This window comes from Macaca fascicularis, chromosome 3 (assembly GCF_037993035.2).
Source record: "Macaca fascicularis isolate 582-1 chromosome 3, T2T-MFA8v1.1".
NCBI lineage: Eukaryota > Metazoa > Chordata > Mammalia > Primates > Cercopithecidae > Macaca > Macaca fascicularis.
Window position 1 is genome coordinate 182412011 of NC_088377.1, and position 12681 is coordinate 182424691.

At 39.5% G+C, this 12681-nt stretch overlaps 1 protein-coding gene across 8 annotated transcripts in view; it reads right to left on the minus strand.

Annotated features, from left to right (window-relative positions):
• The window catches only part of BRAF (B-Raf proto-oncogene, serine/threonine kinase), a 203090-nt gene that overhangs the window by 16456 nt on the left and 173953 nt on the right, over window positions 1–12681 (minus strand). For 6 of the 8 annotated variants that reach the window (XR_012432936.1, XM_045387419.2, XM_045387418.2 and 3 more), the window contains one exon: window positions 3964–4098. Coding sequence is in view for 5 of the 8 variants with exons in the window: in XM_045387419.2 (XP_045243354.1) it covers window positions 3964–4098 (135 nt within the window). In the remaining 3 variants the exon portion in view is untranslated. Of the gene's footprint in view, window positions 1–3963; window positions 4099–11072; window positions 11155–12681 lie in introns of those variants that run through there. The other 2 variants (XR_012432935.1, XM_074036149.1) reach the window with 2 other exon arrangements.

Consider the following 12681-nt stretch of genomic DNA (forward strand, 5'->3'; position numbering starts at 1 on the left):
TTCAAAAGTTAAACTTGTATTTTTAAAAAAGTAATCTTTATGATGATTAACATAAGAAAAAGAAGCAGTTGCAAAAAATTTTAAATTCCAAGTATAGCATGCAGATAAGAATTAAAATACTATAGAAATGTATAAAGAGTATAAGGCTCTCAAATCCTGCTCTCCAGGGATAACTACTGTTGGAGTCTATACTTTCTTCTGTATCTTTTTTTTTTTTTTTTTTTTTGAGACTGAGTCTCACTCTATTGTCCAGGCTGGAGTGCAGTGGCACAATCTCAGCTCACCACAACCTCTGCCTCCCAGGTTTAAGTGATTCTCCTGTCTCAGCCTCCCGAGTAGCTGGGATCACAGGCATGTGCCACCAAGCCCGGCTAATTTTGTATTTTTAGTAGAGACAGGTTTCACCATGTTGCCCAGGCTGGTCTCGAACTCCTGACCTCAAGTGATCCACCCACCTTGGCCTCCCAAAGTGCTGGGATTACAGGTGTGAGTCACTGCGCCTGGCCTCTTCAGTACCTTTTTTATGTATAAAAATACATCTATGAAAACAGAGCCCACCTGTACAACATTTTTTTTTTTTTTTTGAGACAGAATTTCACTCTCGTTGCCCAGGCTGGAGTGCAATGGCACAATCTTGGCTCACCAAAACCTCCACCTTCTGGGTTCAAACGATTTCCCTACCCCAGCCTCCCGAGTAGCTGGGATTACAGGCATGTGCCACCATGCCTGGCTAATTTTGTATTCTTAATAGAGTCAGGGTTTCTCCATGTTGGTCAGGCTGGTCTTGAACTCCCAACCTCAAGTGATCCGCCTGCTTTGGCCTCCCAAAGTGCGGGGATTACAGGTGTGAGCCACCGCGCCTGGCCTCTGTACAACCTTTTAAAGTGGTTGTCAGCCTGGGCACTGGGGCTCATGCCTGTAATCCCAGCACTTTGGGAGGCTGAGGCCAGAGGATCGCTTGAGCCCAGGAGTTCAAGACCAGCCTGGGCAACATAGTCAGAGTCTGTCTCTACAACCACCACCACCACCGCCGCCACCACCACCACCACCACAAGAAATTAGCTGGGTGTGGTAATAGGCACTTGCAGTCCCAGCTACTTAGGAGGCTGAGGTGAGAGGATCGCTTGAGCCCAGGAGTTTGAGGCTGCAGTGGGCTATGATCATATTACTGCACTCCAGCCTGGGCAACAGAACAGGCTCTGCCTATTTAAAAAAAAAAAAGAGTATCATACTACATTTTGTTTTCTGTCTTGTTTTCTTTTTCTCTCACCAATATCTATGTCATCAATACAAAACTAAATCTTAATGTCTTTTTCTTATTATAGTAAACATTCTTATATAGATCTGAATACTTATGAAATAGGTTACATAGCACAGATTTTTAGAAGTACTTTGAATTTATGGATTCTACCAAGTTCTTCCAAAATGGTGCCTCCCACCAAACCTTTAAAATTTTAGAAAGAATGCTCTTCTCCTCACTTCCCAACATTGTTCCCAGTGCTGGATATTACCAACCTGAGAGGCAAAATTAAAATATATTTCACTGTTGTGTGTCTTTGCATTTTACTGACCGCCATGGACATCTTTACACCTTTCCCTAAATTCATTCACCATTTGTATTAATTATGTGAATCACCTGTTCATATTCCCTTTGCCCATTTTCTATTGTTTTTTACTTACTGATTTGAAGGAATCCTTTGTATATTATAAACATTTACTTTTTGTTATATATGCTATAATTATTCTCTTTATCTTTCAATGTTATTTTTCTATATAGAAGTTTAAACATTTTTAATGTACTCACATCTGCTAATTTTTTCCTTCTGAATTTTGTCTATTAAGGAAGGCTTTCCTACCTCAAAACTATAAAAATGATTTAATATTTTATATTTTTAAAAATATATAGATCTTTAGCCATCTAAAATTTATGTGGCACATAACAATAGGGTGTGAAAAGATATCCTGTAACAAAAATTTTAAAATAACACTTAAAAGGGACAGCCTCCAATAATCTGGAAAGTTCACATACGTACTTCAGTTTTTGAAACCATGTAATTAATGAAATGTTATATTTAGAAGTATGAGCTAAGCATTTTGCCCCTTTTAATATCATTTTAAAAGTAGGCCTAAGGATGTACTTTGCATTATTAATGTCAATCAACCATGCTAAGTAAGAAACCCGAGCACCATGATGTGAAAAGGGAACATGGGAGAGGGTCATGCTGAAGCTGGTCAGCAGCACTGGTCTCTCACCAGGACAGTCTCAACTCAGAGGTTTCCTGACTTAGAGAAACAAATAAAAAAATAAAAACTCTTCCTCAAAGGAACAGTAACTTTGAACCCTGAAAAATGAAACTTATATCTACCCACTGAACCACTTAGCTTTCCCTTTCTTTTCTTAGGCAACACCCTGAGAGACTTGTTAAAAACCATCAATTTTACCTTCTTTCATTCTTTAGAGAAGAATGTTTTTTAGATTTAAAAATAAAGGATGAGTGAATCTCATTCCAGTAACAGTGACTTCTGTCTGAGTTACCCAGCTAGGATTGGGCATTCGAAGGCCTAAGAGTTCATAAATGAACACTCCAGTAATTAGGGTAGCAGGGTTACTATGGGAAACAGCACTTCCCACTTGAAACTGTACTGATTCATGAAGGCATATTTATCCAGTGTTATCAGGAGCTCCCTAAGTATCAGAAAACATTGCATTTATAATACAATATCTACTACAGCTAAACTCTGTAAGCTAGTTGAGGTATTTTTTTTTTTTTTTTTTTTTTTTGAGACAGTCTCATTCTATCACCCTGGCTGGAGTGCAGTGGCGTCACCTCAGCTCACTGCAATCTCCACCTCCTGGGTTCAGGTGACTCTCATGCCTCAGCCTCCTGAGTGGCTGGGATTACAGGCTCCTGCCACCATCCCCAGCTAATTTTTGTATTTTTAGTAGAGATGGGGTTTTGCCACGTTGGCCAGGCTGGTCTCGAACTCCTGACCTCAAGTGATCTGCCTGCCTTGGCCTCCCAAAATGTTGGGATTACGGGCATGAGTCACCACGCCTGGCCTTAGTTACAGTTCTTTCTAAGACTTATTAACTTAAGGCTTTATCCAACATGGAAAAAAAAAAAAAAAAGCAATGAGTTATCAAGAATTAGGTGAAGGCAGGCTGAGCTGACAACTGTCTTATTGCCTTTTCTTTTTTCTGCACCAGGCAGAAATGCCCCTCAAAAAGACCTAGTATTAAAGGAAAGCTTGAATCTGTTTACCACCAAGAAGAAATAAAGCAGTGGTTCACAAAATGTGGTCTGTGGACCACCAGGGGATCCATGAGGTCAAAACTATTTTTGTAATAACAATAAGATATCATTTGCCTTTTTTACTGCCATTGTTTTACAAGCGTTAAGTAGAGTTTTTATGGATGACATGATGTGAGATATTGCAATGTGAGTGCAAAAGCTGAGAATCCAGCTGTCTTCTTTTTGCAAAGGGATTTGCAAAAAAAGTAAAACAATGCAACTCCTCACTAATTTTTTTCTCTTAGATAATAGAACTGTTTTTTCCTAAATATTATTTAAGATATTGGTTTATTATGTTTAATTCATAAATTTTTAAAAACATAGTTTTAATTTGTAATAAGGTAATTAAAACTTACATAAACAAAAGCTCTTTGCGGGGGCGGGGGCGGTCTTCGATAATTTTTAAACATGTAAAAGAATTCAAAGACCGAGAAGTCTGAGAACTGATGGACAAATGCAGAGTCTTTCTGAATATTTTGTATTGGGACCCGAAATTTTTAGGTGTACCACTGCTCAACCCTCAGGAAACCATCTTAATATGTTTACTTGTCTGGAGTCTGCACATAGAATCCAAACTCACGAAATACAGAATGTGTGCCCAAAAAAGTGCTCAGAAATCTGTCTATGAATGTTAGTCTGTTCTTTTGGATAGCATGAAGCTTTTTCTTACTTGGGGAAAGAGTGGTCTTTCATCTCTTTTCTTTTTGAGGCACTCTGCCATTAATCTCTTCATGGCTTTTGGACAGTTACTCCGTACCTTACTGAGATCTGGAGATAGGTATCCTCGTCCCACCATAAAAATTATCTGGAGAGAGAAAAAAAAGGGAAATAATTCAACCTTGTAGATACGTTGAAAAATATACTTCATATTCACTGAAAACACAATAAGCTGTACATTTACAGCTTATGATGTATGTACTACACCTCAATAAAAAGTTTTAAAAAACCAATGCTACATCATAGATTGTAGGGAACCCACAAAAGGAGTTGCAAGCTCAAATCTTCATGATTGCTGGACTATGGCAAAGGTTCTCTAATTGCTCCCCTGCTTTTGGTCTCTCCTTATCTAGTCCATTTTCCCAATCACAGGGTAACCATCTAAAACAGATCTGACAGTGTCTCTTTTTTACTTTAAAAAAGAAAAAAAATCATTCAGCACATCTTGTTGTTGGATATTGTGGTAAGTCCTTTACATATATGTAGGGAAAACCAAAAAGGCTAACATTTTATCAGTTTTTTTTGGCATCTGCATCTTAAGCCCTTTTATTGTGGAAATGCTAATGGACCACTTGGTTATACAAACCAGAGCCTCCCCCAGAGGAGAGAAGGGGAAGCCAGTAGGAGCTAAAATCTGTTTAATGAAATAAAAAGGCTTGTCTTCTCTGGATTCGGAGATTTATAATTTTTTCTAATTTCTTAATTTCCTAATATTTTGCCTCTTTTGAGGGCAGGCAGGGATAGATATTAGGAGTCTTGGGACTCAGGGAGGACAGCCTGAGAGAAGGGCTTTTGGTCTTAGAGGAAATAGGTGCAACAGGTGGAGAGTAGAGGGTAAAGTGGATTGAAAGCCCGTAAGAGATCCCCGCTACAGGGCAGAGCTGATGAATTTTAGAAACGGCCAAGCTTGATACATTGTGTTATTTCCTGTTTGGTGTTGTAATGACCCTGTTTAACTGCCAGGCATTAGTAAAGCTTTGATTGCAATGTGGTCTCTATATAGTAGAGGTTAAAGGATGAACCTTGGAAAGAGATACTGAATTGAGGGGAGTACAGTTTTCTTTCACAATGCCCCCTACTGAAGCTACACCATCAAAACATCATCATTTTAATGGAAGACAGCAGTCTTAGAATCGTGGGAGTAACCTGGAATAATACCTTGGAGCAACAGGTGATAAGCAACAGCCAGGAGAATGTAAAGCACTTTGAATAGGGGTCTTCAAAGTTGAGAGAAAGGATCTGGAGTGCCTATAGTCATATAGTATGGACAGCAATTCAGGTATTCTTACCTGGCTATCAATGGAAAAGATAGCCCCGAAAGGCCAAAAAACTTTGGGACACTTGGATTCTAGATATCATCTAATTTAATACTCAAAAAAGAATTCTACAAGGGTGGTGTTGACCCCGTTTTACAGATAAGGAATCCAAAGCTCAAATAAATTAAGTAACTTGCCTGAGATAATATAGTTAAGTAAGTAACAGAGGATTTGTAGAGAAGACTATCCCAACACGACGCCACTTTTAACTTTTTTATTGCCGCTGCTCCTACTGTGCTTGTAATGCCCTCCCTCACCCCTTCGCCAGCTACCTGAAATCCAGATGAATCAAGGCCTAACTGAAAGGTAACCATGCTTATCATACCTTTCTTTATACACCTAGAAGTAATAATGGTCCTCCTTCCCACCACTAGCTGTGATGATCATTTACTGCCTTGTGTGGTTATTAATCTTTTTGTGGTATGTTTCTTATCTAAGTTCTCCAATGAGACTATAGGTGCTCGGGCAGAGAGATTGTGACTCATACATATGTGTTTTTAAAAAATTCTTAAAGAAGCCAGGCTTGGTGGCTCACGCCTGTAATCCCAGCACTTTGGGAGGCCGAGGAGGGTAGATCATGAGGTCTAGGAGTTCAAGACCAGCCTGGCCAAGATGATGAAACCCTGTCTCTACTAAAAATATAAAAATTAGCTGGGCGTGGCAGCGAGTGCCTGTAGTCCCAGCTACGTGGGAGGCTGAGGCCAGGAACTGCTTGAACCCAAGAGGCAGAGGTTGCAGTGAGCTGAGATTGTGCCACTGCACTCCAGCCTGGGCAACAGAGCGAGACTGTCTCAAAAAAAAAAAAAACAACTTAAAAAATATCTATAACACCACTACCACCAGTATTTAACATAACCTTGTGGATACAGGAGGTTTTCAATGTTTAAGTTAACTATTCATTAAGGTGAGTGATAACTTTTTGCTAGTTGATTAGCCATGTCATATGTCCGTAGTCTTTAAATTAGGGTCAAGTATCCCTGGGGTTACAGGAAGGCTTTGCCAAAGGTATATACACGGTGCGTTTTTTTTTTTTTTTTTTTTTAAATTTGAGACAGAGTCTTGCTCTATTGCCCAGGCTGGAGTGCAGTGGTATGACTGCAGCTCACTGCAACCTCCCCCTCCTGGGTTCAAGAGATTCTCCTGCCTCAGCCTCCCCAGTAGCTGGATTATAGGTGCACATCACCATGCCCAGCTAATGTTTATATTTTTTTAGTAGAGATGGGGTTTCACCATGTTGGCCAGGCTAGTCTTGAACTCCAGACCTTATATGATCCACCTGCCTCAGCCTCCCAAAGTGCTGGGGTTACAGGTGTGAGCCACCACGCCCAGCCAACATGGTCGTTTTAAGGGAATTAATTTCTACAACTATCAACTTACTGGCATCCCCTTTGAAAAAAGTGATTTGCCAGAGAACCACTCAAGTGGAAGCATAACACTTATCTTCCTTTCTCATTTTCCCTGTTATAACTGCCCTTCTACCACTTTACAAAAGGCACACCTTTTACGCATATGTAACCTAACTATAGTATACATTGTCCCAGGGTGTAAAAACCTCTGGGGCAACAAAGAGATATTTCTTTTTTTTTTTGAGACGGAGTCTTGCTCTGTCACCCAGGCTGGAGTGCAGTGAACGCATCTCAGCTCACTGCAAGCTCCTCCTCTCGGGTTCATGCCATTCTCCTGCCTCAGCCTCCCCAGTAGCTGGGAATACAGGCACCCGCCACTTCGCCCGGCTAGTTTTTTGTATTTTTTAGTAGAGACGGGGTTTCACCGTGTTAGCCAGGATGGTCTCGATCTCCTGACCTCATGATCCGCCCGTCTCGGCCTCCCAAAGTGCTGGGATTACAGGCTTGAGCCACCGCGCCCGGCCGACATTTCTAAATACTGGTGTCGAACTGGGCTCCAACGAATGGGAAACAAGTCTGTTGGTTTTCTTTTTTTTTGAGACGGAGTCTCGCTCTGTCGCCCAGGCTGGAGTGCAGTGGCGCGATCTCGGCTCACTGCAAGCTCTGCCTCCCGGGTTCACGCCATTCTCCTGCCTCAGCCTCCCGAGTAGCTGGGACTACAGGCGCCTACAACCGCGCCCGGCTAATTTTTTGTATTTTTAGTAGAGACGGGGTTTCACTGTGGTCTCGATCTCCTGACCTTGTGATCCGCCCGCCTCGGCCTCCCAAAGTGCTGGGATTACAGGCGTGAGCCACCGCGCCCGGCGTCTGTTGGTTTTCAACTCTTTACTTTCAAAAATATTAATTGAAATGTCAGCTGAGCTTTTAAAACATTTTTAATGACAAGTTACTAAGTAAATTTTGGTACATTATAGGAATGAGCTCAAATGACTGAGTGATATAGTATGTGGTAAAGAATTAACCCTGCTCAAAGAGAGAGCTAGCCTTTGCTCCTGGCTCCTGGGAGGTAATCACTAAGCCCTTAAAATGTCCTGCCTGATAAGAGTGTCTGTTTATTTGGGGGCCATGGGCCATGCCAGATAGTCTATGCTAACAATGTGATTTATAGAGGGCTCTGGGTCATGTGGCATCAGCTTGACCTCTGCAGGAGCTGGAAACTAAGGTCAGCCCCGCAGGTGATTAATCATATCTATGTGACTGAATCCCAATAAAAACTCTAGACTCCAAGGCTCAGGTGAGCTTCCCTGGTTGGCAACAATCCATGTGTGTTGTCATACATTGCTACTGGAAGATCTGTCCACAGCTCCATTGGGAGAGGATGACAGGAAGCTCCAACAAGAACGCTCCTGAATTCTGTCCTATGGGTCTCTTCCCTTGTTAATTTTAATCTGTATTCTTTCATCGTAATAAACTGTAACTGTGAATTTAACAGTTGTCAGTGAGTCTTGAGCAGCTTTCAGTGAGTTTTCAGTGAGTCCTTTTAACAAACCTGAAGCTGGTCTTGGGGACCACTAAACTCTGCATGTGGTTACAACAAAACTCCTGCCTTTGTCATCTTCTTATAATTTAGATAAAATTTCTCAGTATTTACCTCTTTAAAAATGAAATATGGAAAGAATAAATAGTAAGTCTTAGTATCTAGTGTCCTAGCAAAAAAGCTGTATTTATCCACAGATACATACATTAATTGAAGGGAAAAGAAAAGCCCCATATCATTAAGATACATATTTCCAATATAATTTTACCTTCTATGTTTCCATATATCAAAACTTATATGCTACTTTCATCAGCTATATATTACTTGCAACAAAGACGTAATTCAGAATTTAAAAAATTACTAATCAGAGCTTGAAGTCACAATTTTGTAAAATTCTAAATTTAAACTTATATACATATTTTTATTGCAGAGATGTAACTTAGGTAGTCAATAAAAGGCTTTAAAACATACAAATGTTACTAGGATGAACTTCTGTGAGAAACAATACAAATAGTTTGAAGAGAAAAAAGGAAACATGTAAAACTTCCAGAAATTAATGAAGAGCTTCAGTATTTTTTAATAGGCATAAAATCAGTATGGTTTTAAGATTCTGATGCATATATTTCAAAAAGAGGGATATATATATATGTATGTATCTCTCTCTCTAAGATAGTCTTATTTTAAAATGTTAATAGAATATACTGGAAATTACATTCTTTGCAATTATTTAAACTTAAGATAAAAACTTTTAGATGCCAACTTAAAAAATATACAAGGAGATACATAGTTTTTCAAGAGTCTTTCAGGAGGAATGTGAGAAAAAAAAATCAAAGACAACTCTCATGTTTTTAAACATCCCACAGAATTTAGTTAGTGCAGAGCACAAAGCAGGCAACTTTCAGTATCTGCTGGGGTGGGGTGCAGAGGCTGACTGATGAAGAAACAGAAAGAAGAAAAAAGGGAAAGTTCTTCCTGGATGTTATTCATGGACAGAAGATTCATGTGGCACACACACAACGAAACCAATACTTTGGCTTGAAATTCTGGGACTGATTCTTCATACTTTCAATCCACACTCAGTACTCCTGGTGTCTCGACCCTGTCATTCACTCCATGGTATTACTGGAGCTCATGCCTGCTCATTTTCAGTATCACCCCCAGCACAGCCTCAACAGGACTGCACATGCCATTGAGAGAGCAGAGCCTGTGTTTTCTTTTATTCATTTTGAATCTTTCTATATTTCACAGTGCTTTGTATATAGTTGGTATTGAAAACATTTTCTATTAAAATAATTTGCCTGTTGATAAGAGACTAGTACTTAGTTCCTGTTTCTTCAGATCTTGTGCTTAGAACCTAGCCACCATGCTGTGAGGAAGACCAATGAAGAGGTCCTCGAAGACCTGCAAAGAGGTCCGCAAGGAAAGGCTCAGGTGGAGAATAACTGAGCTTCTGGCTTCTAGCTAGCACCAACTTGCCAGATATGTGAATGAGCCACTTTCGAGTAGATCCTTTTAACACCCAGTATACCTACTCTAGTCAATACGGTGTGAAACTGGTAAGAATCTTTCTCACTGAGAACAGCCCAACCTACAGATTCATATTTTAAGCTACTACATTCTGGGTGGTTTGTTATGCAGCAATAATAACTGGAATACACTTGAAATAACGGATATATGCTATCTATTCTTCGAAGAAGACACAGCACTTCTGCTCCAAGAAAAGAAAGCCATAAAGGTATAGTCAATATTCCTAGCTTAAGTGAGCACATTATTAATCCCAACTGACAAGAGAAAATGCACTGAAGGAGGGAAGAACAGGGTGATTAGAGAGAAGAATGTTGGAGTGATAAAGAAGAGTTGGGGGATGACAAAGTGATCTCCCAGACTTTTAGTACTAGGGTGAATAAAGGTAAAAAGGCATACTACTTTGCAAAGAGCTAAGATACCTATTTTAGAAAAGAATCTGATTTTTGAAGCTGGAAGAAATTCTTTAGCCGAATTCCCTTATTTTGGGGGTAACTGAAAAAAGAAAAAAGGCCAGGTGCAGTGGCTCACACCTGTAATCCCAGCACTCTGGGAGGCCAACGCGGGCGGATCATCAGGTCGGGAGTTCGAGACCAGCCTGACCAGCATGGTGAAACCTCCGTCTCTACCAAAAATACAAAAAAATTAGTTGGGCATAGTGGTGCACGCCTGCAATCCCAGCTACTCGGGAGGATGAGACAGAAGAATCGCTGAACCCAGGAGGCAGAGGTTGCAGTGAGCTGAGATCAGGCCACTGCATTCCAGCCTGGGCAACAGAGCGAGACTCCGTCTTGGGAAAAAAAAAAAAAGAAAGAAAAAAGAAAAAAGGAAAAAAAAGATACCCAGAGAGGTAGGTAGACCAGTCTACCTACCTGAGTCCAAGACCTGCCATTACATCACACTGCTTTACCAGCTGTGCTCTGAATTTACAGGCAAAATCTGCCACCTCAGACTATGGGCATGAGAGTCTAGGGGAATGGTATTCACATTGCATAGTAAAGAATATTCCTGGATTCTTAAACAGAAGTCTAATCTGAGAGCCATGGAGATCCAAGTATTACAGACAGCAAAAGAAAAATCAAAGGATGAATGGAACAATACCTAGGGCAACTTCATTGAGGATGGCCAGAGTTAACTCTTCAAAATGTGGAGTTTCATAGAAAGTACTATTTGATGAAAGTAGACTAGAGGGTAATGAAGCAGAATGGGGGTAGTTGTAAGAGGATATCATTCTTTTACCTCCTTCTTCTCCATTAAATACTTAACTTGGTTTCAGACTAGTAAATTCCAGAAGGTTCTAACTATACTATTAGAAAGAATTAACTAGTAAAGGCCTTACCCTTCTGTTGGTCACACATTCCTCTCATGGAGAGTAAGCCCTTGCCACATCATTTATTATACTCCCATGGAGGACAAAGCACCTAAAATGCCAAGAAGTGGATGAGTGCAGAACTCTGGGATGCTTTTATCCGTATTTTGGAGATAATACTTGTTTCTATATTACAATTTTATTACTGTATTAAGATAAACGTATTCACTGACAAATAAATTTCATCCAGATCTTAGGTTCATAAATTTTTATTAATTTGTAGTCTATATGATAAATCAACTGAAACTAAACTAAAAATCCATAATTCCTCCAGAAAAATATTATGTACAGGAAAAGTGAACATGGTGCAGGATGTTATGCTGTATGATCGAATTAATAAGACTATAAAAGGCAGAGGACATAAAGCTTGTAAATTAGAGACCATTTAGCTACCCCGACTGCCACTGTCAAATCAACCATTTCAGTGATATAGATCTATCACAAGTACAGTAAGAACAATGTTTCAGTTATGTTCTTTAGCTGAAATTTCAGTCCATCCTGAATCTAAGTTTCATGCAGGCTTAAAACATCAGATCCAAAGTCATGTTGTTTCACATTCAAAACTAAGACTCAACATTCTAAAGCTATGAAGTAGTTAGAAAGGCCAACACTAACCAAAATTTAGTTTTATGATGAACTGGGTAGAAATGTAGCCATTTTTAAAAACCATCAAACACAGTCAAGACCACTGTTGTGTAAGGGGCATATGGTGATTCAATAAGTACACACACAAAGTACATGGTAACTTAAGAGATTATTTCTCCGATATCACAGTGAAGTGAGAAAGCTACTCAGAGTTAGCACCAAAAAGAGAGAGTTGAGCTCTTGACAAAACAGACCAAATCACTTAAATGAAGCAGTAATATTTATATACAAGAACTACCATCTCATTAGGTTGGGAAGTTATGATGAAATACCTAAAAAGTTTGCGCTCCTTTTTAAAAAATTATTTAGACTGGTGATTCTCAACTTTGGTCTGTATTGGAATCACCTGGGAAACAGAAAAAAATGCAGGTGATTGGCTCCTCCCCATTTAATTAGAATCTGCACCAGTATCCCCATTTTTAAACAAAATTCTCAGGTGGTTCTGAGGCAAATCACAGCATAAAGGATAAATATTCTTTAATTAGAGTTTATGTGGTCAACTAGTGTTTTTAATATATTAACAGGGTAACTGTTGTAATCTCTCTACACACACATTCACAAACCTTTTAAAATGTAGTTATTCAAGGTAATTTTAGTAAAGACAATTCACTTTTCTTGGCCAATTTTAAAAGTCTAAGCGAGCTTACTGAGGCAGAGATAGAAAAGGCTAAGAGCTCCATGAGGCTATGTTAGTACCTTTTGGAAGGTAAGGGACAGGGAACAAGAGCTGAGGAAGGAAAGAAGTAAAAAATTACCCTCCTACTAGAATTCTCATTATAGAAAAATCAAAGCGTGATTCCTTCCATTTACCTAGTTTTAAAAATTAAAGATTTCAAGAAACCTTAGTAATTCTAAAAGAATTTAATATAAAGAAGCTCATAGCTGACTGCCTGTTCTGACAGCACAACTGTGATACAGTGAACAGTATAATGCC